This window comes from Suncus etruscus, chromosome 5 (assembly GCF_024139225.1).
Source record: "Suncus etruscus isolate mSunEtr1 chromosome 5, mSunEtr1.pri.cur, whole genome shotgun sequence".
NCBI classification, from domain to species: domain Eukaryota; kingdom Metazoa; phylum Chordata; class Mammalia; order Eulipotyphla; family Soricidae; genus Suncus; species Suncus etruscus.
Genome location: NC_064852.1, coordinates 15,821,405 through 15,849,282, shown reverse-complemented (window position 1 = coordinate 15,849,282; position 27,878 = coordinate 15,821,405). Strand labels below are relative to the sequence as shown.

The window sequence follows — 27,878 nt, the reverse complement described above, 5'->3', positions numbered from 1 at the left end:
GCCACTGCCTGGTCCCTGGGTTACATCTTGCCGCTAGTTCTTAGTGTGGAGGATGCAGCACACCCTCACCATCACTGCAGGATTTTGACCCTCACTCAAAATGGCAAGATACAATATGTGTTTAATATATTAGTGTTAAAATGATATGCTTTTGTGTGAGTGTTTGTCTGTTTTGACAGGTCACTGCGTGGTGTGGCTCTCTGACTCTCACAGTTTAAAATTCTGGCTCTTTGTGTCGAACTTGTTCGCCACCCTGTCATAGACTGAGCCCAATGCCATCCTAGGTCTGGGTCTCTGGCCTAGCACTGGGGCCTAGAACCATCCCACCTGCCAGGATCACACAGAAACAAGGAGCAGGACTCTTAAGATGACCCAGGAGCCTACACTTAGTTCAGTGCCCTGCTTCTGCTAAGTTGTGAGCCTTAGTTTTTCTGTATAAAGGAGCCCTAGAGGGCCCGGAGAGATAGCACAATGACATTTGCCTTGCAAGCAGCCGATCCAGGACCAAAGGTGGTTGGTTCGAATTCCAGTGTCCGATATGGTCCCCCGTGCCTGCCAGGAGCTATTTCTGAGCAGACAGCTAGGAGTAAACCCTGAGCACCGCTGGGTGTGGCCCAAAAATCAAAAAAAAAAAAAAAAAAAAAAAAGGAGCCCTAGAGCCAGAGAGATAGTATAGGGGGCCTACTTTGTTCCCCTTCAGGCCACATATGAGTCCCCCACCTCCAAGGATGAGCCCTGAGCCCAGAGCCAGGAGTAAGCCCTGACCATCACCAGGTGTGGCCAGAAAACAAAAACAAGGGAGGCAAGGTGATCCCTAACCCACTGGGGTGTGGGGGGTGGTGGCGGCATTCACAATAGCAGCCCCTGCCAAGGGTGGGACCTGAGTTGGCATTTTCAGTGGGGTCCCTTTGGCTCACCTGACCCTGTTCTAGGGGGTACATGAGCAGGAAGCCCCAACTGTCTGCCTGTCCCAGACCTTCAGGCCACTGCTGCTTCTGAGCATTAGAACCCAGCCCCTCCCAGAACCACCCTCTCTGTGCTTTCTACCAGGATCCCTTCCGCCCTACACACAGAGGAGCCTCTGTCCTGACAGGGCCCCAGACTCTCCCACTCCCTGCGGGTTGTCCACTGCTGAGTAGTGACCTCACAGGAACCAGCCACCACCTACTATTGTGGAGGGGCCTGTTGACAGCTGTCTGAGGAGCCCCCATCTGCGCCCCCTCAGTTCCTATGACTGGAGGTGAGTGAGGGGCAGGGGAAGGTTGATTCTTGATTACAGCGTTTTTTAGGGCCTTTTTTTCCTACCCTCCCTCTTCGGAGGGGCCACATCGCAGCTGGAGACCAGGACTTCCAATCGCAGGGTTCTGGGGTGGGGCAGCCACATTGCATGGACACCCCCCGCTGTGTGCCACCACCCTGGCAACTCCCCAGCTTCCATCTCAGGTTCCCAGAGACACCTGATGTCCAACTTTCTGTACCCTGCGAGTCTTGGTTTCAGGCTGTAATTCGAGATCTGGGGTGGGAGATCTGGGGTCTTCAGACCATGGGAGAACCACCAGCTTTGGGCAACCAGCTTTAGGACTGACCCCTCAGTTGGTCAGCCGAAGAACCCGGTGTGGGTGGGACTGGCTTGGGTTTAGGGCGCAAAGATAGTGTTCAAAGATGGGCAGACCTTGCTCTCAGCCTCATTTTGTCCCTGGGGTGAAGTGGGGAGGGACCATCTTCAGTTATCAGAAGGTTATCACAAAGAGCCCAATGTGGGATGCATGCACTGACCTGGGTTCAATCCCCCACATTCCATATGGTCCGGAGCCCTCCCAGGATTGATTCCTGAGGGCAGAGCTATGAGTAACCCCTGAGTATCACCTTGTACTGCTCTAAAACAAACAAAAAAGAACTCAGCTTTTGACAAAGCACCCAAACCAGCCTTGGGAGCCGTTATTATTGTTCCTTCTGTTATTTTATTTTATTTATTTTTTCATTTATTGGTCACACCCAGAAGAGCTCAGGGATTTCTCCTCCTGGCAGGCTCAGAGGACTTTGTGGGATGCTGGGATTTGAACCACCATCCTTCTGCATGCAAGGCAAATGCCCTCCCTCCATGTTATCTCTCCAGCCCCTCCTGTTATTATTATTATTTTTTTTTATTTGTGTTGGGGCCATACTCAGCGGCACTCAGGGGTTAATCCTGGCTCTGTGCTCCAAAATCACTCCTGGCAGGCTTGGCGATCATATGGAATGCCAGGAATTGAACCTGGATCCATCCTGGGTCAGCCACATGCAAGGCAAATGCTTACCGCTGTGCTACCTCTCCAGCTCCTACTTTTATTATTTATGTGATTGTGATTTTCTTGGGGTTCAGAATAAGGGAAACCAGCCGGAAGTAGAAGCTCTTGGATTAATCAGGCCTCCCAGATATCAAGGCCTGAGGTAAGGGCAGAGAGACCCTGCTTCTGCTTCCTTGCTCTGGTTCACTGAGGTGAGGTAAGGCAGCTCTGCTGTAGCTTCCAAGCTCTGGCAAAGAGCTCCCTGACAAAGGACTCCCCTTCTCTGGACCCCCACAGAGGAATTCACCAGGCAGCCAGCCCAGCACATCTCTGGTATTTTCCATCCTGCTGGGTGGCCTCAGGGACACAAAACCAAGTTGCTAGCCTCCTCCTTCCAGTTCCCCCACTCCTGTTTTAATGAAATAATTTAACGAGTTCTGTTTTAATGAAAAACAAAGCTGTATTTGCTTACCCACGTTTATTGAAAAACGAAGTTGAGTTTGCTTAACAAAGTTTGTTTATCTAATGGAAACAATGTGGAAGGCAAGAGAGAAATAAAGGGTAGTATCCCAAATTCACTCTCCAGGGGTCTGCTCCTTCCAGACCTCCTTTGTGTCCATTTACAAAAACAGAACACAGTGTGTCTTAAAAAAAAAAAAAAAGTGGGGAGGGGCTGGAGTGATAACACAGCAGTAGGGCCTGCCATATGGTCTTCTGAGTCTACTAGGAGTGATCCCTGAGCACTGCCAGGTGTAGCCCAAACCCAAAATAAATAAAATCTGAACAACTAATATGTGGTATTGTCTGCACAATAAAGGGGGCATAACACTGAAAAAAAAATATGAACAACCATCACAAAACAAAATAATGAGGCGAGGCTGGCGAGATAGCAGGTAAGGCACTCACTTGCTTTGCATGCAGCCAATCCTATAGTGCTCAGTGTGGCCCCCAAATCAAATCCAAACAGTAAAAAACGCCCCCCAACAACGGGGCAGGGCCAGGGAGATCATGCCAAAGGCCTGAGTATGGGGGAGGTAGGGGGACCTGTGGTCTCCCAGCACCAGATAGAATGAGCCCCAAGCACCAAAATAGGTGTAGTCCCCAGCACTACCTAGTTTGAACAAAAAAAATAAAAGTAGGGGACATGGTTGGGATATGGAATATGGCTCAGGTATTGGGGGGGGCACATCGGGTGGCGCTTAGGGGTTACTCCTGGCTCAGTGCACAGAATTCGCTTCTAGCAGACTCTCGGAACCATATGGAATGCTGGGATTCGAACCACCGTCCATCCTGGATCGCTGCATGCAAGACAAATGCCCTACCTCTATGCTATCGCTCTGGCCCTAGAACACATCTCTTTCTTGTGTACACTGGCCCTGGGTTCAAGTCTCAGCACTGTTGTGTGTGTGTGTGTGTGTATGTGTGTTGTGTGTGTGTGTCCCACAATTAAACAAACAAAAAAAAAGTGACCAGATTGTATATATAGTTAAGTTTAAAAAAAAATCAAGGGCCAGAGAGATAGTACAGTGGGTAGGGTGCAGGGTGCTTGCCTTGCATGCGTCTTAAGCCAGGTTTCATTCCCTCCCTGGCATCCCATAGGGTTCCTTGAGCTGGTGGGAATGATTCCTGAGTGTAAAGCCAGGGCTAATCCCTGAACATTACTAGGTGTGGCCCAACATCATCTTCCATCTAAAAAAAAATTTTTTTTTCAGATCAAGGCATTTTTATTGAGGGGTGAGGGGAATCTTCAGGGGAGGATAAGTCAATGTCCTCGGAAAGCCAGTATCTCCAGGCCCTACTGCCACTGAAAGGTAAAAAAGAAATTTTTCTAATAAGTTTTCAGGGACTTCAGATATAGCTCTGTGATAGGTTGGGGGGAATGCCTGGGAGGTATGAGAACCAAGTTCAATTTCCCAGACCCACCATTAGAAATAAAAGTATGGCGGAGCCAGAGAGAGAGCACAGCGGTAGGGCATTTGCGTTGCACACAGAAGGACGGTGGTTCAAATTCCAGCATCCCATATGGTCCCCAGAGCCTACCCGGAGTGATTACTGAGCGTAGAGCCAGGAGTAACCCCTGAGCACCACCGGGTGTGACCCCCCCCCCCCACAAAAAAACAAAGAAATAAAAGTCTGAGAGGCTGGAGCCGTGGGTGGGCAGATTTGCCTTGTACACATCCAACCCAGATTAGATCCCTGGCACCCCAGGATCTCCCAAACCCCACCTGGAGTGATCACTGAGCATAGGGTCAGGAGTCAGTCCTGAAAACCACCAGATGTGGCCACTTCCCCCGCCCACCACCACCACCAAAAGTAAGTCTTTTTTGTTGTGGTTGTTGTTTATTGTTTATGGTAGCCAAACCCGGTGGCACTCGGGTCACTCCTGGCTCTGAGCTCAGAAATCTCTCCTGGCAGGCTCAGGGGACCATATGGGATGCCCGGGATCGAACCCGGTACAGTCCCGGGTTGGCAGTGTGCAAGGCAAATGCCCTACCACTGTGCTATCACTCTAGCCCTCTCAAAATAAAAGTCTAGAGGGTCCAGAGAAGTGACTGATTGACTGAACACTGTCTCTGCTCTGCAGAAGCTGAAGTTCTGGGAAGCTCAAGTTGAACTCAAATAATGTAGGTCCTGAGCACCCAGGAGAGTGACAGGTTCCAACCCCCCACCCACTCAGACAGCTCCACCATATGGAGAAAAAGTCTAATCTAGGGTCTGGAGCAATAGCACAGTGGGTTAGGGCTTTGCTCCCAGCAACTGATATGGTCCCCTGAGCACTACCTGGAATGATTTCTGAGTTCAGAGCCAGGTGTAACCACTGAGCACTGCCAACTGCCCCCCCCCCCAAAAAAAAGAAAAAGTCAAGTTTACAGCAGAACCTTCTCCTTAGCTTCAGGGAATATATCCCATAACCCCCCAGGAGCTGCTTGGAACCAAGGATTTCTTGATCCCTGCCTATCTATGCTGTCTGCCCTAAGCATGTAGAATTTTTATTCAATTTCATTATTATTATTTTTTTTTTGTGGTTTTTGGGTCACACCTGGCAGTGCTCAGGGGTTATTCCTGGCTCCATACTCAGAAATTGCTCCTGGCAGGCACGGGGGACCATATGGGACGCCGGGATTTGAACCGATGACCTCCTGCATGAAAGCCAAACGCCTTACCTCCATGCTATCTCTCCGGCCCCCAATTTCATTATTTTTTAAAATAATTTTTATATGGGCCTGTAGAGATAGCACAGCGGTGTTTGCCTTGCAAGCAGCCGATCCAGGACCTAAGGTGGTTGGTTCGAGTCCCGGTGTCTCATATGGTCCCCCATGCCTGCCACGAGCTATTTCTGAGCAGACAGCCAGGAGTAACCCCTGAGCACTGCTGGGTGTGGCCCAAAAACCAAAAAAAAAAAAAAAATAATAATAATAATAATTTTTATATTGACCAAAGTGAATTACAAATCTTTCACAGTAATATTTAAGGTACATAGTGACAATAAATCAGGGCCATTCCCACCACCAGTGTTGTCCCCCTCCACCCCTCTTGCCAGCATGAATTCCATCTCTCTCTCTCTCTCTCTCTCTCTCTCTCTCTCTCTCTCTCCCCCCCCCCCCCGCCCTCCCTCCTTCCTCCCTCCCTTGGTCTGCTACTGTAACTGCTCCCCCTGTGTATAGCTTCTTGCAGATTGGGTATCAATTCTGTTGTCCTTGACTTTGGGTTTGTTGTTTGAGTCTGATCATTTTTTTTTGTTTTTGTTTTTGTTTTTTTTTTGTTTTTGGGCCACACCCGTTTGATGCTCAGGGGTTACTCCTGGCTATGTGCTCAGAAATCGCCCCTGGCTTGGGGGGACCATATGGGACGCCGGGGGATCGAACCGCGGTCCTTCCTTGGCTAGCGCTTGCAAGGCAGACACCTTACCTCCAGCGCCACCTACCCGGCCCCGAGTCTGATCATTTTTTATTTCCACTCAATGTTTATAGGACTGTTTGGTCCTGATACCCTCCATCTCCCCCCAATTCATGAGGCAGAACAAGATGATTCATGTTATGTGGTTCTGTTGGAAAACAACAAAACAAAAACCAAAACCAACTGGGAGGATATCTTCTAGAGGTTATAAATATCAATATCAATTTCATTATTTTTTTTCTATTTTTTGTTGTTTTTGTTTTTTGTTTTTGGGTCTCACCTAGCAGCGCTCAGGGGTTACTCTTCTGTGCTCAGAAATCGCTCCTGGCAGTCACGGAGGACCATATGGGATGCCGGGACTTGAACCATTGTCCATCTTGGATTGGCTGCGTGCAAGGCAAATGCCCAATCGTTGTGCTATCTCTCCAGCCCTAGTTATTTTTTTCAATTTTGGGGCCACACCTGGAGATGCTCAGAGCTTACTCCTGGCTCTGTACTGTAGAGTCACTCTTGGCAGTGCTTGGGGCACAATACCGCAGTGTAATATAAAAATAAAAAAATCTACGAGTTGGGTGAGGCTTTCCCAGGCACCGTGTTCCTAATCCCTCAGGTCTGATGAAGCAGGGTAGTGGTGGAGACATAATACATAGCAGTCAAAAAGATATTCATTGGAGTTGGCTCGCTTTATTCCCCACGGCCTTTCTCTGCCATTCTCTGTCATTCTCTCTTGCCTGTGCTGCTTTCTGCCAGCCATATGCTTTCTCCTTCTCTCTTGTGCTTTTCTCTCTCAGCCCAAAGTCAACCCTTTTTATTCTCCAGAACCTCACTCATCGTGGTGGGGGAAGGCTCAGTAAACCAGGTGGGCTTTTACATACCAAAAGAAGAGGTTAGAGAAATGTAAAATCACCCCAAGCCCTGGTGGAGTATGAATCAGAGTCGCACAAGAAACAATCCAGACCAGGCTGAGGGTGAAACATGTGTAGTCTGGCAGTTTTCTACCTAGTATGGCACCCGCTGCCTGCCAGAACTACCATTTTTATTGAGTACAGAGAACACCCCTGCTGGGTGGGGCACCCAGGTTTACAAGTAAGACAATCTTTGTTTTGGGTGAAACCCAGTTGTAAACAAACAGATACAAGGAACCATACAAAGGGATAAACTTTGTTTTAGATAAAATAAGGTGTAACCCAACAATTGCCCCTTTGTGTTTAAAAAATCGGAGGGTGCACACACAAAAAAAAAAAAAAATTGAAGGGTGCATAAACCATGTTCTATTGCAGAAACCCCAGATTAGAATTTGCAAAAGTGGTTATTTGCATAGGAACAGTAAAAGTTGGCTGTACTAGCATCATTTTTTTTTTTTTTTTTTTTTTTTGGTTTTTGGCTCACACCCAGCAGTGCTCAGGGGTTATTCCTAGCTCCATGCTCAGAAATTGCTCCTGGCAGGCACAGGGGACCATAGGGGACACCGGGATTCGAACCGATGACCTCCTGCATGAAAGGCAAACGCCTTACCTTCATGCTATCTCTCCGGCCCCTACTAGCATCAAATTTTAAACTGTAGGGCCTGGAGAGATAGCACAGCGGCCTTTGCCTTGCAAGCAGCTGATTCAGGACCAAAGGTGGTTGGTTTGAATCCCGGTGTCCCCTATGGTGTCCCCCCCCACCTTGTGCCTGCCAGGAGCTATTTCTGAGCAGACAGCCAGGAGTAAACCCTAAGCACCGCCAGGTGTGACCCAAAAACCAAAAAAACAAAACAAAACAAAACACAAAAACAATCAGAAAAAAAATTTAAACTATATATCATTCTCAAAACAATGAGCTTTTTTCATATCTTTTCACATATATTGGGTTACATCTTATTTTGTTTACAACTTGGTTTCACCCAAAACAAAGATTGTCTTGTAAACCTGGCTGGGTTTACTGCCCCAACCAGGGATGATCTCTGTACTCAATAAAAACAGCAGTTCTGGCAAGCATCGAGGCTCGAGGCCCGATACTAGGTAGAAGACTGCCAGACTACAAGTGTTTCACCCTCAGCCTGGTTTGGATTATTTCATTCGCACCTAGGAATCAAACCTCAATCTCGTGGCCCTTCAACTGGCGCTCAAACAGACTGCAACCCAATCCTCATCAACAGTAAGTGAGGGGCTGGAGCAGTGGCAAAGCAGTAGGGCACTTGTCTTGCATGTGGCTGAGCTAGGACAGACAGCGATTCAATCCCCCAGCATCCTATATTATCCCCCAAGCCAGGAGTGATTTCTGAGCACATAGCCAGAAGTAACCCCTGAGCATCACAGGGTGTGGCCCAAAATCAGAAGAAAAAAAAACGAGCTCCCCCCAAAAAAACAGTAAATGAAATGTTTTCTTGTAAATCTCCCTTGGTGGGCCCGGAGAGATAGCACAGCTGCGTTTGCCTTGCAAGCAGCCGATCCAGGACCAAAGGTGGTTGGTTTGAATCCCGGTGTCCCATTTGGTCCCCCGTGCCTGCCAGGAGCTATTTCTGAGCAGACAGCCAGGAGTAACCCCTGAGCACCGCCGGGTGTGGCCCAAAAACAAAAACAAAAACAAAATCTCCCTTGGTAATTTTCAGGTGGTTTATGTGGTTATTTGCATGAATTATGCCACCTTGTTTCAAACAGATTGATTCGGCATTGTGTAAAGTTTTCGCTTTAAGTTGGCTGTGGTCCACATTGCAAATGAAAATATATAATTACAGAATTGCCTCTCCTGTTCTGTATATCTCCTTGATCATTTCTGAAATTTTAATATTGGTGAATATTGTCCTGCTGAACTTATTGATTGGCTGGGTATGTAAGGATAAAAGGATAAGGAATAGTGAATCTCCTCCCACTGCAGAAAATAAGGGCCTCTATCCTATGCATACTCGGGTTCAAGTGCAAACTGGTAAATCATCTACCACTACAAAAAAATAGAGGCCTCTATCCTGCAAACATTTGGGCTCAAAACAAAGATTTAGAAACACACACCCCTACTCCTAGACCGACCACTCGTGAACAACCAACTACCTGTACTAACTCTACAGGAGAACCTTGATTTTATTGATATAATTGACAGGCAAACTAGTGCTGAATCAGAGAATGAATCACCAAAGAGCCCTATTTGGAGTAATTTTGCCAACACGGGCTCAGCCCCTTTACCTGGAGTAAATGTTTCATTTTATGAACATCTTGAGATGGAAGACACAGATCGGTTTAAAAAGTTATTTAAAGGGCCCGGAGAGATAGCACAGCGGTGTTTGCCTTGCAAGCAGCCGATCCAGGACCAAAGGTGGTTGGTTCGGATCCCGGTGTCCCATATGGTCCCCCGTGCCTGCCAGGAGCTATTTCTGAGCAGACAGCCAGGAGTAACCCCTGAGCACCGCCGGGTGTGGCCCAAAAACCAAAAAAAAAAAAATGTGTTTAACATGTTTTACACAGAAGGAGTTAAAGCCAAGCTCTTTAGCCCAAAAGGAGCTGAAAAAACGGGTGGCTGGGGCGACCCTATCTTATGAACTATTGAAGGCTGAAAATCAATACTCTAATGTTCAAGTTCAAGTTGCTTTACCAAAGGAAATTTTGGATAGAGTTAAGGAAATCACTTTATCCTCATGGGAAAAGATTGATTCCATGGGAATATATTCAGGGAATTTTCTTAAAATCACACAGGGCAATCTTGAACCATATTTAGAGTTTGTGGGAAGACTCAAGGATGCGCTTAAATTGCAAGTGAGAGACGTGGATATGAGAAAATTTCTTGGAAAGAATTTGGCTTACCACAATGCTAATACAGCTTGCAAATCAGTATTACTGCCTCTGATCAATAAAGCTGATCTGAATGATTTTCATACGCCCTACCTCCATTCTGTCTCTCCAGCCCCTTTCATACGGCCCCTCTCATAGCCTATCGGAATGTGCAAGATGTAACTGAACCCCCATCTCACACAAACCTGGTACAAATTTGCGAATAAGGGCATTACAGCTTCTCCCAGAGGGGACAAAACAGATACAAAAAAAAATAAAGGATAAACTTTTTTTTTTTTTTTTTTTTTTGGTTTTTGGGCCACACCCGGCGGTGCTCAGGGGTTACTCCTGGCTGTCTGCTCAGAAATAGCTCCTGGCAGGCACGGGGGACCCTATGGGACACTGGGATTCAAACCAACCACCTTTGGTCCTGGATTGGCTGCTTGCAAGGCAAATGCTGCTGTGCTATCTCTCCGGACCCAAGGATAAACTTTTGTTTTAGGTAAAATAAGATGTAACCCAACAGGAAGTTGGGGGAAGGGTTACATTGTGGGGATCAAATCTGGATCGGCTGCATGCAAAGCACTCTGACCCCAGATAAAGTTTGTTTGTTTGGTTGGTTTTTGGGTCACACCCAGAAGGGCTCAGGGATTATTCCTGGCTCTACACTCAGAAATCGCTCCTGGCAGGCTCGGGAGACTATATGGGATGCCAGGATTCAAAACACTGACCGTCTGCATGCAACGCAAACGTCTTACCTCCATGCTATCTCTCCCATCCCAGATAAAGTTTGTTTTATAAATTATGTGTAGGACCAGGCAGAGAGACCAGCAGATAAGACACTTTGTAGGGCCGGAGCCGTGGCGCAAGCGGTAGGGCATTTGCCTTGCACGTGCTAACCTAGGATGAACCTCCGGAGTCCCATATGGTCCCCCAAGCCATGAGCGATTTCTGAGCACATAGTCAGGAGTAACCCCCACCCCCAGCATCTTTCGGTGTGGCCTAAAAAAAACAAAAACAAAACAAAAATAGACACTTGCTTTGCACCCAGTCTGAGCCCAGTTCAATCTCTGACACCACATAGGGTCTCCTGAGCACTGTCAGGAATGATCCCTGAGCACAGCTGGTATGGCCCCCAAACAAAGCATAAATTACACACACCAGAATATTTACAGCAATAAAGCAATACAATAGAACAGCAGTGCTACCTTACCTGTCCTTAATATATTTTATTTTTGTTTTGTTTTTTTGGGTCAAACCCGGCAGCACTCAGGGGCTACTCCTGGCTCTATGCTCAGAAATAGCTCCTGGCAGGCTCGGGGGACCATATGGGATGCTGGGATTCGAACCACCCACCTTCTGCATGAAAGGCAAATGCCTTACCTCCATGCTATCTCTCTGGTCCCAGTCCTTACTATTTTTAAATAGTGTTTCTTTTTTTTTTTTTTTTTTTTTTGGTTTTTGGGCCACACCCGGTAACGCTCAGGGGTTACTCCTGGCTATGCGCTCAGAAGTTGCTCCTGGCTTGGGGGACCATATGGGACACCGGGGGATAGAACCGAGGTCCGTCCAAGGCTAGCGCAGGCAAGGCAGGCACCTTACCTTTAGCGCCACCGCCCGGCCCCTTAAATAGTGTTTCATCATGAGATTCTTGAAACCCTGGAAAGCAACACCAGAGATAAAGGCCACTATTGTCAAAACAGGAGATCACTGTGTGGGGGAAAAAAGAAAGTAAAATAAGTTAAATCCCTTAGCCCAAAGTATAGCAAAGTGAAGGCAAAAAACTGAGTGGAAGAGGAGAATCACAAATATGAAAGGATGGGGGCCAGGTGCCAAACGGTCTTAGGTGCATGATAGTGTTAAAAAAAAAAAAAGGACAGAACTGGGTTAGAGAGATAGCACAGTGGTAGGGCATTTGCTTTGCATGCAGTGGATCCAGGACAGACAGTTTGAATCTCAGCATCCCATATGGTCCCCCAAGCCTACCTGAAGCGATTTTTGAGCGCAGAGTCAGAAGTAAACCATGAGTGCCGCTGGGTATGACCAAAAAAACAAAAAAAAATAAAGGAACTAAACATTCCAAGCCAAAGAGACAACAGTGGAATCAAGAGACCCAAACTTAAAATGGGCCTATTATGCTGGCAGACTTGAGGCAGGGGGAGTAGTATGAGATGTACTTGGCAACTGGTGGTGGGATTGGCCCTGAAACTCAGCTATGAAGGACTTTGTAAGTCACAATGGTTCAATAAAATTAAGGTGTAAAAAAAAAAAAAATGGGGCCCGGAGAGATAGCACAGCGGCATTTGCCTTGCAAGCAGCCAATCCAGGACCAAAGGTGGTTGGTTTGAATCCCGGTGTCCCATATGGTCCCCTGTGCCTGCCAGGAGCTATTTCTGAGCGGACAGCCAGGAGTAACCCCTGACCATCGCTGGGTGTGGCCCAAAAACCAAAAAAAAAAAAAAAAAAGATGTAAAAAAAAGGAAAAAGAAAATAACAGTTAAAGCCAAAGGGGGTGTACAAAAGAAAATCAGCCGTAATAATTTTATTACCATTTTAGCCAAAGCTACTATTAATTTCTTAATTCCTATAAAAGGCAAAATGTGTAAGAAATTTCCCATGGGGCTGGAGAGATAGCACCGCGATAAGGCATTTGCCTTGCATGTGGAAGGACTGTGGTTTGAATCCCGGTATCCCATATGGTCCCCTGTGCCTGCCAGGGGCGATTTCTGAGCATAGAGCCAGGAGGAACCCCTGAGTACTGCCGGGTCTGACCCCCCCAAAAAATTTCCCTTGGTTTATCTTTTTTCTTTCCCCCTTTGAAAATATTTTAGGGACCTGAACAATAGCACAACAGTAGGGTGTTTACCTTGCACGCAGCCTACCCAGGACAAACCAGATTCAATTCCCGGCATTCCTTATGGTCCTCCAAGCCTGCCAGGAGCAATTTCAGAGTGCAGAGCCAGAGGTAATCTCTGAGATCATCTTTGAGCTAGGCCTGGTTTGGCCAAAAAACAAGCAAACAAACAAAAGAGAACTTTAGAGCCCTAGAGATAGCACAGCCACAGCGGTAGGGTGTTTGTATTGCATGTGGCCGACCCTGGATGAAACCGGATTTGATTGCTGGCATCTCCTGTGGTCCCCTGCCAGGAGCGACTTCTGAGTGCAGAGCCAGGAGTAATCCCTGTGTGCCACCGGATGAGCCCCAAATGCCTCCCCCCAAATAAAAATAAATAAAAATATTTTATTTTCAGGCTGGAGAGATAGCACAATGAGTAGGGCATTTGCCTTGCAGGCAGCCAACCTGGGTTCGATCCTGGACATACCATATAGTCTCCTTGTATTGCCAGGAGTGACCCCTGAGCACCATTGGGTATGGACCTCAAAATTTATTTTCTGGGGCCTGGAAAGATAGCACAGCGGCGTTTGCCTTGCAAGCTGCCGATCCAGGACCAAAGGTGGTTGGTTCGAATCCCGGTGTCCCATATGGTCCCCCGTGCCTGCCAGGAGCTATTTCTGAGCACACAGCCAGGAGTAACCCCTAAGCATCGCCGGGTATGGCCCAAAAACCAAAAAAAAAAAAAAAATTTATTTTCTGGGTTGCCTCTGCAGTCTTCTTTGGCAACCTATCAGCCCAGCAGAGACCTGGCTGCTTCTTCATCCCCCCCCTTCCATTCCACCTACTGGAGGTGGGGGTCCTGTGTGGTGTGCTGGGGGGCATGCCTCACATGCAAATCAAACACCTTACGTCCTATAAATATCCAGCCCTTTCTCTTTCTCTTTGTGTATATATATTTTTGAGAGGCATGTTTACCAGTATTCAGAGCTTATTCTTAGCTCTATGGTCAGGGATCAGGACCATATGGGGTGCTGGAGATCAAATGCAAGCTAGTCAGTGCAAACTTTGCCCACTGTATTATTTCTATAGCCCCAAACTCTTTCTTTAAAAAATTATTAACTATGGTAAGCATATGGGGCCGGGGCGGTGGTACAAGCGGTAGGATATTTGCCTTGTACGTGCTAACCCAGGATGGACTGCGATTTGATCCCCAGCGTTTCATATGGTCCCCTAAGCCAGGAGTGATTTCTGAGCTCAGAGCTAATCCCTGAGTGTCACCGGGTGTGGCCCCAAAACAAAATACAAACAAAAACTATAGTAAACACAATTATATGTAAATTATAAAATAGAAAAATAAAGCAAACTTTTTTGTTTTGTTTTTGGGCCATGCACAACTGTGCTCACTTCTGTCTCTGTGCTCAGAAATCGCTCCTGGCAACTTTGGGGTACTATATGGGATGCCGAAATCAAACCCAGCTCCATCTGGGGTCAGCTTAGTGCAAGGCAAATGCCCTACTGCTGTGCTATCCTCCAGCCCCAGAATGAACCTTTTAAATTTACTTTTGGGTTTTGGGCCACTCCTGGTGCTCAGGGGTTACTCCTGGCTCTGTGCTTGGGGATTACTTCAGGTGAGGCTTGGGGACTTTATAGGCCACTGGGTCAGTTACATTCAAGGCAAGCTCCTTACTTGCTGTAGGATCTTGCTAGTCCCTAGTGTTAGGGTCCGGTATCCAAAAGACCAAATGAAACTGAGCTTTATATTAAAAGATTTTATTATGCACAGATCACAAGTCAAGCAAGTGTTAAGTCCTGAAGCTGACAAGCCAGGACTGTCCCCTTTAGGAGGAGAGAGACACTGGCCTCTGAAACTGCGACTGGAAATTTCCTTATGCCCTTTACAATGATTGGTTAGATCCACCTGGAGGGTATCTTGTTTATAAATACTTGGAAAATGTCAGACCACCAGTTCCCTCCTGCCCCCTCTTTTCTTTGGTTTTAGTTTTTGGGTCACACCTAATGGCACTTAGAGGTTACTCCTGTCTCTGTGCTGAGAAATTACTCCTGGCAGGTCCAGGGCACTGCATTGGGATGCCAGGAATCGAACCTGGGTTGGCCTCATACAAGGCAAACACCCTACCCTGTGTGCTGTTGCTCCAGCACCTTCCCTCCTGCCTTTTTATTTGGGGGGGAGGGTAGAGTTACTCCTGGCTCTGTGCTCAGAAATCCATCCTGAAAGACAAGGGGGACCATATGGGATTCTGGGATTTGAACCACTGACTGTCCTGGATTGGCTGTGTGCAAAGCAAACGTCCTACCGCTGTGCTCTCTCTCTGCCCCTCCCCTCCACCCGCCTTTTTTGTTCAAGACATGGTTGGGAAGTTTTCGATTATGACTAAGTAACTAAGAAGTCAGTTCACCCAGTCTGCTTGCAAAAGCCCCATTCCAGAGAGAGAGAGAGAGAGAGAGGGTTGGGGGTGGGGGAGGGTGACTGAGAGGTCTACCAGTGTGCATAAAATGGTTGCTATCTTAAGCTATGCTAAGTCTTAATTCTGGGTGGCCTTATACAAGTTAAACATCTTTATTCCAAAAATCATGATAAATTTAGAGACCAGATCATTTCCGGGCTGTACATATCCCTCCACCCCACTGTGGCCTCACAAACACCAGACCATTGTTTGTTTTGGTTTTTGGGCCACACCCGGCGTTGCTCAGTGGTTACTCCTTGCTATCTGCTCAGAAATAGTCCCTGGCAGGCTCTGGGGACCATATGGGATGCTAGGGATGGAACCAGCGTCCATCCTGGGTCCGCTGCGTGCAAGGCAAACACCTTACCACTGTGCTATCCCTCTGACCCCAAGACTTTTTTTTTGTTTGTTTTGTTTTTTTGTTTTTGGGCCACACCCGGCAGTGCTCAGGGGTTACTCCTGGCTATCTGCTCAGAAATAGTCCCTGGCAGGCACGGGAGACCAAATGGGACGCCAGGATTTGAACCAATGACCTTCTGCATGAAAGGCAAACACCTTAACTCCATGCTATCTCTCCGGCACCCCCAAGACTTTTTTTTGTGACTTTTTTTTTTAGTGCATTGCTCAGGAACTTCCTCCCAGATCTTTGGGTTTTTTTGTTTTGTTTGTTTTTTGTTTTTTGGATCACACTGGCATCACTCAGGGGTAACTCCTGGCTCTCTGCTCAGAAATCACTCCTGGCAGACTCAGGGGACCATATGGGATGCCGGAATTCAAACCGATGACCTTCTGCATGAAAGGCAAACAAACGCCTTACCCTCCATGCTATATCTCCGGCCCCCCTCCCAGATCTTTGTTTATGAATCACTCAGAGGGGGCCAGAGAGATAGCACAGCGGTAAGGCGTTTGCTTTACATGCGGCCAACACAGGACAGATTCAATTCTCAGCATCCCATATGGTCCCCCAGGGGCCTGCCAGGATCGACTTCTGAGCATAAAAAAAAAAAGTTTTATTGGGGCCAGAGCAGTGGTGCAGAGCGATAAGGTGTCTGTCTTGCCACACTAACCTAGGGCAGACTGCGATTCCTTTCCCTGGTGTCCCATATGGTCCCCCAAGCCAGGAGTGATTTCTGAACGAAGTCAGGAGTAACCCCTGAGTGTCACTGGGTGTGGCCCAAACCAACCAACTAACAAACAAAAGAGTTTTATTGAGATACAGTGACTTACAATGTTATTCATAAAGTCTGATTTACAAAGTTATATCTGGCAATGCTCAGGGGTTACTCCTGGGTCTGCACTTGGGAATCACTTCTGCTGTGTTCAGGGCCATATGGGATGCCAAGGATCAAATCCTGTTCAAGCTCCTTATGCACTGTACTATTGCTCTGGTCCCATTTGGCTTTTTGAGCCTCATTATGGAGCTAGAGATATATAGAGTTGTGCTTTGCATGAGCCTGGACCTGTCTTTAGCCTCTACTACCATATATCATCCCATAAGCACTAACTGAAGTAAGCACAGCTGGTTGTGGCCCCCCAAAATAACCCCAAAACTTTATTATTATCTAAAAAAAAAAACTTTGAGGGTTAAGCCATACCCTGTAGTGCTCAGGACCTTTGGCTCTGTGCTCAAAGGTCTCTCCTAAAAGTGCTAGAGATTACACTAGGCTTGGTGCCTGCAAAGCAAATGCCTCCACCTCTGTCTTCAAATGTCTCCCACCCAGTTTATTTTTCTTTGTGTGTTTACTTTTAGGCCTTACCCAGTAATGCTCAGGATTTAATCCTGGTGTTGCTTGGAGACCATCTGTTGTGCTGGGGATCGAAACTGGCTCTGTTGCACAAGCATAAATACAAGTTTATACACAACTATAAATCATCTTATACATCATTGTAACATCATTATAAATTATATATTTTATATAAACTATATCTAAATTATTATTATTATTATTATTATTATTATTATTTTGGTTTTTGGGCCACACCTGGCGGTGCTCAGGAGTTACTCCTGGCTGTCTGCTCAGAAACAGCTCCTGGCATGCATGGGGAACCATATGGGACACCGGGATTCGAACCAACCACCTTAGGTCCTGGATCAGCTGCTTGCAAGGCAAACGCCGCTGTGCTATCTCTCCAGACCCTAACTTATAAAATTATTATAAATCATATAGCATCTTGCCCTCTGTCCCCTCTTTCCTCCTCTGACCTACCAACCCTTCACCAATATTCTCAATCTCCTACCTATCCCTCTAGCCTTGCAGGCACAAACAAACTTCCTTTTGTTTGTTCCAGTACCAAGGCAAAGGGAACTTGTTCCCTCTTTGTTCCTCAGACCTTCCAACTCTTCCACCAAGGCAAACGAAACTCTCTAATTTAGGTTGCTAGGGGTTAATCTGTCATAGTTACTAAAGCTCCCAGGTGTTTCTAAAAATCATTGTCTAAGGATTTCCTGGTCTGTGGTTGTTGCTAATTGCTCAAGCAACTTGTTTAGGTTCACTGAGCTTGGTGAATATCTATGCAACCCTTCCCATCCCTCCTGAGCTGTACTACTACTGGGGGGGGGCACCCCAAATCTCCACCCAGCAAAACTATATTTTTTGGGGGGGTGATTTCCTGTTTAGGTTCACTGAGCTTGGTGATCATCTATGCAACCCTTCCCATCCCTCCTGAGTTGTGCTACCACTGGGGGGCCACCCCACCACTGGGGGGCCACCCCAAATCCCACCCCCACCCCCCCCTATTTTATTTTTGTCGGCTTTTCGGTCTCTGGCTCTGCTCAGAAATCGCCCCTGGCAGGCTTGGGGGACCATATGGGATGCTGAGATTCGAACCACCGTCCTTCTGCATGCAAGGCAAACGCCTTTACCTCCATGCTATCTCTTCTGCCCCTGTAACACCCTAGAGTCAGCCAACTAGCCAGCCAGCCAGGTGTTCCCGGACTCCAGCGTTCAGAGGTTCCAAAGCTCCTCCCACAACCCGCCCACTCAATTTAGCCACGCCCCAACGCATAACCCCGCCCTCGCGCCCTTGCTGGCCACGCCCCAGGGCGGGGCTTCCAGGACCCCCCCGACGCTCCGCCCACTTCCCGGGCCCAGGCAGCTGGAGGCGGCGCTAGGACCTAACGGGCCGGGGCTGCGGCGGGGACAGAGCAGCTGGGACCCCGCTCTCGGCTCCCGGCGCCATGTGAGGGGCTTGGGGTACCGCGGGGGGCCCGGTGCTCCCCGGGGAAGGTGAGGCCACCCACAGTAGGTGCTGATAGCGGGGTGTGGGGGAGTCAGGCCTGCACCCTGGAGGGGGGGGTGCATCAGGCCTGCACCTAGGGGTGCTGGAGATGGTGAAGGGGGGAGGTTGGGGAGGGGGCTGGGGGAGCCCCTCAATCGTGATCTCGGGGTGTACTAGGCCCTCAGACTCCCCGTGAGAGCTCTGGGGCCCCCACGGCTGCACTGAGTCCCATTCAGGCTGGACTTAGGATCTGGGACCCCCTCCTGGCATCTGGAGTTGGGAGAGGTGGCAGGGGTCTCAGCCACCCCTTTTTGGGGGTCCCCCCCATTTCAGCACCCCATGAATCTTGGGGCTCAACTCTTCCATATCTGAATCTGGAGCTCCCCTCCTCCTCCTCTCCCTCCTTCTCCCCAGGCAGTCCTCCTCCCACGCCGCATGTAGGGGGCATACCCCCCTGCAAGATGGCTTTTGGGGTTCAGGGAGGTGAAGCCCCCAAAGGAGGGCAGGAGGGCAGCTTGCATCCCTCCATCGGAGCCCACGCGCTCAGCCCTTCTGCACCATCTGTCTCCTGGGAGGGGAACTGGGGGGCCACATGCTCTTGGCCCTGCTTAGGGCAGTGCCCAAAGAGGGGGCTCACCCCAACATGGTTGGGTGAGTGGGGGGCCTCTGGCTCCTTCCACTTCCCCTCTCACTCCAGGGGGCCCAGCAGCCTCAGCTCCAGCCCTGGCTGCCGGTAAACAAGGCTCAGCCACCTCCACTCTGAACCTCAAGCTGTGAGATGGAGAGTCAGAACCCACTCCCCTATATTTTACCCTGTCGGGGGGTCTCAGAACAGGGGTGCCCCTTAAGAGCGAGCTCCTTGCAGGGACAGATAATGAGTGGAGTTGGATGGAAGCCCAGGGGTGGCAGCAATGGGGACTTTTACCGGCAAGGGTGAGTGAGGGGTGCTGGCTTCCAACAGTGAATAACCATAAAGCTAACAGCGGCTGGCACTCTGCCTGAGAGCGACAGACCCGCTGGCCCATCCCAGGCCATGGGCATCCTCCATTCCAGACCAGCCGGTGAGTTAGACTCTTGCTCCCATTTCACAGATGAAGAAAGCAAGGCTCTGCGCAGTCCCATGGCTTTCCCGAGGCCCCTCAGCCAGTAAGTGGTGGATGGGGCCTGGCTTCTTCGCATGGGGATATATATGCTGTTAGCTGACTATCATGCTGGCCTTCCCAGAGGGAGATGGTGATGGGCTGGCCAGGGGGGACAGTGAAGGGGGAAGGGGGGGTAGGCCTGGAACTTGGAGCACTGTCTTTGGAGCAGGGAGGCCTCTCATGCAACAAAAGTGGGAGGGCAGTGAAAGGGAGGGGAGACCTGAGGGCCTGGAGGGGAGACTAGCAGGGTGGACGGGCTGATCCTGGAACTGGGGACTCCTGTCATTTACTGAGTCCAAGGACAAGCCTCTCCTCCCTTTTGATGTGCCTCAGTTTCTCGTTCTGTACCTCTGGCTGGCCTGGAAGAAACCTGAAGGCCGAGATAGGGGCTTGGGCCTAGGGGTGAGGTCTGATATGGGCATGGCAGGGTCTAACCAATCAGGAACGATGCCACTTTGGCCCTGAGTTCCTTCTCAGGCTATTCTGGTGTCACTAGGGAGTAAACAGTCCTTTCGGTCAGGGCTGGAGAGGGAACTGGGCTCAGAGCCACTTGCTGGGCAGGGCAGGCCTTACTTAGAACCCCAGTTTCTCCTACCCACTTTCACACTCCTTGATTCCCTCTGGGCTTGAATCTATTGGACCTAAGTGTAGCTGATTACTTTAGTGTACACACTATTTTAACACCCAGAGCACACCACCCTGCTTTCCCTAATCACCCTGTCTTCCCTAAACATAGAAATGCACACCCAGGGCCCGGAGAGATAGCACAGCGGTGTTTGCCTTGCAAGCAGCCGATCCAGGACCAAAGGTGGTTGGTTCGAATCCCGGTGTCCCATATGGTCCCCCGTGCCTGCCAGGAGCTATTTCTGAGCAGACAGCCAGGAGTAACCCCTGAGCACCGCCGGGTGTGACCCAAAAACCAAAAAAAAAAAAAAAAAAAAAAAAAAAAAAAGAAATGCACACCCTTTTTTTTTTTTTGGGCGGGGTGTCCTATACCTGGATACACTCAGGGGTTACTTCTGGTTTTGTGCTCAGAAATCTCCTGGCAGGCTCGAAGGACCATATGGGATGCCAGGGATCGAACCCAGGTCTGTCCCACCGGGTCGTGCATGCAAGGCAAATGCCCTCCTGCTATACTATCACCCAGCCCCAGCTTTTGGGGGTGCACATTCTCCTTTAATCCCCTTTCATATCCTATCCATTGGCTGGCAGAGTCCACACCCTATTCTCCCTAATGTAAATATCCACTTCTAGGGCCAAGTAATGGCACATTGGTAGGGTGTTTGCTTTGCACGCAGCTGACCCAGGATAGACCGGGTTCGATCCCTGGCATCCCATATGGTCCCCCAAGCCAAGGGTGATTTCTGAGTGCATAGCCAGGAGTAACCCCTGAGCGTTGCCAAGTGTTATCCAAAAATCAAAAAAATAAAATAAAAATAAAAAAGAAATCTATTTCCCACTTCCAATAAACAGAATTACTCTCTCAAAGTGGCTGGTGGGTGCTTCTTTCTGACCTCACCAGTGACTTCTGCACCTTGAGGTTTGACTTTACCAACATCATTTATACCTAAGTATTTGATCCCTCTTGACAGGTGGGGAAACTGAGGCATGGAGAAGAGCTAGGCCCTGTGAAGAGAGGGGGAGGGAGCCCTTTTGGGAAATCAGGAGCAGATTCAGCCTTGCTCCTGGGACTGAGGGCCAAAAGGAACGGCTGGCTAGCACATACTGTGCCTAGGTCCCCTGCACCCCACTCTGAGAGTGGCATTTCTTTGGCAGCTGGGGCGGATGCTTCTGTGTCTTTAGCACCAAGATCCCGCTGTTCATGAATGAAGTAGCGATTCTCTGTTCTAGGAATGGCTCCGTCCTCCCACACCACCCCCAGGTTCCCCAAGTTCATGAGAAGATGAGCCAGCTCCCTGCCTCAGAGAGAGGCTGCCTGGTGTCAGGAAACAGGCAGGGAAGCTTTCCACCCCCAGTGGGAGGAGTGAGGACAGGCAGAGTGTGGGTGCAGAGGAGTTTGGGGCTCCTAAGATATGTTTCACCGGGGCCCGGAGAGATAGCACAGCGGCGTTTGCCTTGCAAGCAGCCAATCCAGGACCAAAGGTGGTTGGTTCGAATCCCGGTGTCCCATATGGTCCCCTGTGCCTGCCAGGAGCTATTTCTGAGCAGACAGCCAGGAGTAACCCCTGAGCACCGCCGGGTGTGGCCCAAAAACCAAAAAAAAAAAAAAAGAGAAAGAAAAAGAAAAAGAAATGTTTCACCTTGGGGCCGGCGAGGTGGCACTAGAGGTAAGGTTTCTGCCTTGCAAGTGCTAGCCAAGGAAGGACCGAGGTTCGATCCCCGGGCATCCCATATGGTCCCCCCAAGCCAGGGGCAATTTCTGATTGCTTAGCCAGGAGTAACCCCTGAGCATCAAGCAATTTCTGATTGCTTAGCCAGGAGTAACCCCTGAGCATCAAATGGGTGTGGCCCGAAAAACCAAAAAAAAAAAAAAAAAAAGAAATGTTTTACCATAGGGACCTAAGACAGGCTTAATATTTTTGTTTGGGGCTGGAGTGATAGCACAGTGGTAGGGTGTTTGCCTTGCATGTGGCTGATCCAGGATCGACCTGGGTTCGATCCCCAGTGTCCCATATAATCCCCCAAAGCCAGGAGAGAGCTCAGGCAGAGCCAGAAGTAACTCCTGAGTGTCACCAAGTGAGGCCCAAAAACCAAAAACAAATTTTTTTGGTTGGTTTTGGGCCATACCCAGCGATGCTCAGATGTCACTCCTGGCGGTGCTCATGGAATCATATGGGATGCCAAGGATTGAGCTCCAGATTGTCCACATGCAAGGCAAAGGACCCTACCAACTGTACTATCTCTCCAGCTCCCTCGACCCCGTCAGCTGAAAAGCCAGCTTTAAGCCTGTGTGCTGCTAGGGAAGGCTCCCAGTTGGGGAGTGGGGGTGCAGGAAGACCTCTGCCACCACTTAGCTGTGGGAGCCCATATAGATCTCAGCTCTTGCTGGGGTCTCAGGACATAGCCCTGAGCCTTAAACTTGTCCATGAGGCACTGAAGAGATATTCCAGGAATTAAAGCACTTGTCTTGCATGTCTGAAATTGTTTTAAACACCCCACAAGAGTAAGCCATGAACACCGCTATTATGACCCAAACCCCCTCCCCAAAGTCATGGGTGGACAGGAGAACTGGGAGGGGGTGTGCTGGGCTCAGGAGAGGACTCCAGGACATGACCTTTTTTGTGGCTTACAGGAGTGACCTCTCCTCCCTCTCCCCCGGGCCACCTGCAGGACACTGGCCCCTGCCCAAGAGCAGATGCCGGAAAGAGATGAGTAGCAACAAAGTAAGTTCTTCCTTCCTGTTGTCAGGGCCACCTCTACATTTTCCCTGTGGGATGGCAGAGACCAAGGCCACTAGTGGGGACCCTAATTTTCACGTTGTGGGGTATAGCTTCTACCTCTTGACCCTGCCCCTCTCAGGCCTCCTTAATTTGGCTGGTCCATCTTCAGGGAATGATTGGCAGAGAGGGTAACTTTGGGGTACGGGGAAGAGCTGGCAGGGAAAGAGAGGCTGGGTAGAAGGAAGCTGAACACAGTGGAATCTTTTTTGCTTGTTTATTTATTTATGGGCCACACTTGGCAGCACTGAGGACTTACTCCTGGTTTTGTGCTCATAAATTACTCCTGGCAGACTTGGGGGACCATATGGGATGCTGGGAATCAAACCCTGGTTGGCCATGTGCAAGACAAACCTCCTTCACGCTGTGCTATTGCTCCAGCCACCATAGTGAGCATAATTTTTAGGGAGATGGTGAGGATCCCCCACCCATCCATTCATTCTCACTTCACGTACAGAGCACAGTGGTTCTCTCACCCTTTTCCTGGTAGCCTGGGACAAGCTTGAGTCTGGGAGGTGACTGGTTCGGAGTCTGGGTTCAGTCGGGAGAGAGGAAGCCAGGAACTGGGCCAGGGAAAGTGGATTATGGATAATTAATGCTCAGAGAATCATAAGCAATGCGAACTCTGAGGAATACAGAAATAGATGGTATCTGAGCTGGCCCTCCCTGCCTGGAGAGTTGAGAGCCAGGCCTCGCTGGGGAAGGCCTAGCTGTGGGCTACTAGGTGGCCTGGAGTTCTCGTGGGGTGCTGTGAGTTGAGCTCAGCAAAGCTCTAAATCATAACTGAAGTCACAGGTGCTGGGTTTTCAGACTGCCAGAGTTGGGTACTGACAAGCTGGAGCCAGGACCAGAGCAATAGCACAGTGGGAAAGGCCTTGCCTTGCACCTGGCCAACCCAGGTTTGCTCCCTAACACCCCATATGGTTTCCGGGTCGCTACCAGGAATGATCCCTAAGCATAGACCCAGGAGCAAGCCCTGAGAACCGCAGGGTTGTGGCTTAGCAGGCTGCCTGGGCACGAAGTCAGCCTTGAGATGGCCAAAGCCAGACAGGCCTCAGAACTGGGAAGCTGCCTCTCCTGCAGGCCTGTTCTATCGCCCTCTACTGGCAAAGCAGTGATGTGGCCAAGAAAACTTTTTATTTTATTTTATTTTATTTTTTTATTTTTTTATTTTTGGGCCACATTCAGTGATGCTCAGGGGTTACTCCTGGCTATGCGCTCAGAAATCGCTCCTGACTCAGGGACCATATGGGATGCTGGGGGATTGAACTCGGGTCTGTCCTAGATCAGCCGCATGCAAGGCAAATGCCCACTGCTTGCGCCACCACTCCGGCCCCTTTTTATTTTTTTTATTTTTTGATTTTTGGGTCACACCTGGCGTCACTCAGGAGTTACTCCGGGCTCTGTGCTCAGAAGTTGCTCCTGGGGGCCGGGCGGTGGCGCTAGAGGTAAGGTGCCTGCCTTGCCTGCATTAGCCTTGGACGGACCGCGGTTCGATCCCCCGGTGTCCCATATGGTCCCCCAAGCCAGGAGCAACTTCTGAGCGCATAGCCAGGAGTAACCCCTGAGCGTTACCGGGTGTGGCCCAAAAACCAAAAAAAAAAAAAAAAAAAAAAAAAGAAGTTGCTCCTGGCAGGCTCTGGTGACCATATGGAATGCTGGGATTCGAATTGGGATCTATCCTGTGTTGGCCGTGTGCAAGGCAAACGTCCTACCACTGTACCATCACTCTGGTCCCCCAAGAAAACTTCTAGGCTCATATGCCTTTTTGCAAGGCACAAGCTGAAAAGCAGTGTCCGAAAACCAGCTCCCTCCAGGGTCCCCCCACAGCACATTCTCCCAGAGAAGATTCAGGGCTCCGAGAGATAATGACCTTAAGAGGAGGTCTGACAGCTGAAATGAATGCAGTATGATAGGTGCCCCGAAAGGAGGCCTTTCTGGAGGAGGTGGTACCTGAAATGGAACAGAGCCCAGGAGTGAGGGGATAGGACGTGGGGGGGGGTCTCAAACCTGGGCCCTCACTTCCTGTCTTCTCTCCAGGAGCAGCGGTCAGCACTGTTTGTGGTTCTCTTTGCCCTGGTCACCATCCTCATCCTATACAGCTCTAACAGTGCCAACGAGGTCTTCCATCACGGCTCCCTGAGCGGCCGCCCCCACCGGCCTGTCAACCTCAAGAAATGGCGCCTCAGCGATGGCTACGTCCCCATTCTTGGCAATAAGGTAGGAGGTGGCCATAGGGTGTTCCCCGGGATCTGCTGAGCATCCCATTGCCCCCTGATTTTTCTGTTGCTCCCATCTTCCTGGACAAAGGTATGGATCCCAGGAGCCCACCCACATCTGGGGTGTCCAGTACTTTTTGTTTTTTTTTGTTTTGATTTTTGTTGGTTTATTTGATTTTGAGCCATACCCAGTGGCACTCGGGGGTTATTCCTGGTTCTGCACTCAGAAATTGCTCTTGGCAGGCTCGAGGGACCATATGGGATGCCGGGCCTCAAACCCGGGTCCGTCCAGGTAGACCATGTGCAAGGCAAATGCCCTACTGCTGTGCTATGGCTCTGGCCCCTCTTTTGTGTTGTTTTTGGGTCATACCCAATAGTACTCAGGGAAAGGGCTCAGGGGACCATATGTGATGCCAGGGATATTAAACCTGGTGGGTCAGCCACATGCAAGGCATAAACTTTACTCACTGTACCATCGCTCCGATCCTTGAAAAAATAATTTTGGGAGGGGTTTGGGCCACACCCAGTGATGGTCAGGGGTTACGATGCGCTCAGAATTCACTCCTGGCTCGGGGGACCATATGGGACACTGGTGGGGGGGGTGTCGAACTATGGTTCATCCTAAGTCAATCATGTGCAAGGCAAATGCCCTACCACTGTGCTATCTCTCTGGTTCCTCCCGTGTTGCTTTTTGTAGCAAGACAGACTAGCAGTGAGGCTGCTGTTTACTGTGAGAATTCTGGGATGTACTTCTGTGGATTTCTAATTTCCCTCCAAGCCCCAGTTGATCTTCTTAGGGTCAGGAGGCCATTATCTGTCTTGAGTGCAATGCCTCTGCCACTTTTCTCTGACTCTTAAATTTTATTGTCTTGGGGCTGGAGCCATATGCTCCGAGGTTACTCCAAGCTCTGTGCTCAAGAATTATTCCTGGAACAGAGCGATAGCACAGAGAGTAGATCGTTTTGCATTGCACACAACCGATCTGGGACCAACCTGGTTTGATTCCTGGCACCCCATATGGTCTCCGGATCCTTCCAGGAACAGTTTCTGAGTGCAGAGCCAGGAGTAATTTCTGAGTGCTGCCAGGTATGTCCCCCACCCCAAATAATAATTCCTAGCAGTGCTCAGGGGACCCTATGGGATGCTGGGAATCAAACACAGCTGTTTGCAAAGCAAATGCCCTCCTGCTGTTCAATCACTCCTGTCCAGGTCACCCCCTTTTTTTTTTTTTGGTTTTTGGGCCACACCTGGCGGTGCTCAGAGGTTACTCCTGGCTGTCTGCTCAGAAATAGCTCCTGGCAGGCAGGGGGGACCATATGGGACACCGGGATTCGAACCAACCACCTTTGGTCCTGGATCGGCTGCTTGCAAGGCAAACACCGCTGTGCTATCTCTCCGGGCCCTAGGTCACCCTTTCTTGATGCATCGCCTGCTCCTTCCTGTTCTCAGCACACTTCCTTACTACCATGTATTGTTATAATAATAATTATTATTATTTATTATTATTTTGTGTTTTTTTTTGTCACACCCGGCAGCACTCAGGGTTTCCTCCTGGTTCTATGCTCAGAAATCACTCCTGGCAGGCTCGGGGACCATATAGGATGCCAGGATTCGAACCACTGTCTGTGCATGCAAGGCAAATGCTCTACCTCCATGCTATCTCTCCGACCCAATTATTATTATTGTTATTATAGATTTACTTTGTAGCCCTTTGAGCCATCTCGCCATTCAAAACATGTTTTGAAATAATAAAAAAAATTCAGGGCTGGAGAGATAGCATAGCCGGTAGGGCGTTTGTTTGCCTTGCATGCAGCTGACCCAGGAGGGACAATGGTTCAAATCCTGGCATCTCATATGGTCCTCTGAGCCTGCCAGGAGCAATTTCCGAGTGCAGAGCCAGGAGTAACCCCTGAGATACTACAGGGTGTGACCCAAAAACCAAAAATAAATAAATAAATCCATAAATACATAAATAAAGTCAAAGCTATATGATATGCATATGAGTTATTGCAGATCTCGGAGATGGAACTTAGAGCTCATGTACGCAAGGCAAATGTTGTTTTTTGTTTTTTTTTTTTGGTTTTTGGGTCACACCCGGCAGTGCTCAGGGGTTACTCCTGGCTGTCTGCTCAGAAATAGCTCCTGGCAGGCACGGGGGACCATATGGGACACCGGGATTCGAACCAACCACCTTTGGTTCTGGATCGGCTGCTTGCTGCGGCAAACACCGCTGTGCTATCTCTCCGGGCCCACAAGGCAAATGTTTTACCCCAAACTACTTCCTAAGGCCCAACCTGGTTTGGTGTGGTTTGGTTTGTTGTCATTATTTTGGTTTGGTTTGTTGGCGTGATCCCTGGCTGTGCTCAGGAATCACACATGACAGTGCTCATGGGACCATATGTGGTGCTGAATTAAGCTTGAGTCTACCATATGCAAGGCAAGCACCCTAGCCACTGTACTTTCTCAGTGGTCTCCCAACTTGGCATTATTTTTTGTTTTTGGGTCACATCCGGCAGTGCTCAGGGGTTACTCCTGGCTCTATGCTCAGAAATTGCTCCTGGCATGTTCAGGGGACCATATGGGACCATATAGGATGCCAGGATTCTAACCTTCTTTCTGCATGTAAGGCAAACATCCTACCTCCTTGCTGTCTCAACTTGGCATTATTTTATCTCCTTTACAGTCATTCTCC

At 49.2% G+C, this 27,878-nt stretch overlaps 1 protein-coding gene across 4 annotated transcripts in view; it reads left to right on the top strand.

Moving 5' to 3' along the window:
* Positions 1-1,193: 1,193 nt before the first annotated feature.
* ST6GALNAC6 (ST6 N-acetylgalactosaminide alpha-2,6-sialyltransferase 6) overlaps positions 1,194-27,878 on the top strand; it is a 30,673-nt gene continuing 3,988 nt past the window's right edge. The window contains exons 1-4 of one of the 4 annotated variants that reach the window (XM_049774194.1): positions 18,324-18,435; positions 19,519-19,573; positions 22,823-22,913; positions 25,008-25,187. In XM_049774194.1, coding sequence (XP_049630151.1) covers positions 19,548-19,573; positions 22,823-22,913; positions 25,008-25,187 — 297 coding nt within the window. In that variant the 5' untranslated portion in view covers positions 18,324-18,435; positions 19,519-19,547. Of the gene's footprint in view, positions 1,241-4,046; positions 4,079-18,315; positions 18,436-19,518; positions 19,574-22,822; positions 22,914-25,007; positions 25,188-27,878 lie in introns of those variants that run through there. The other 3 variants (XM_049774195.1, XM_049774196.1, XM_049774197.1) reach the window with 3 other exon arrangements.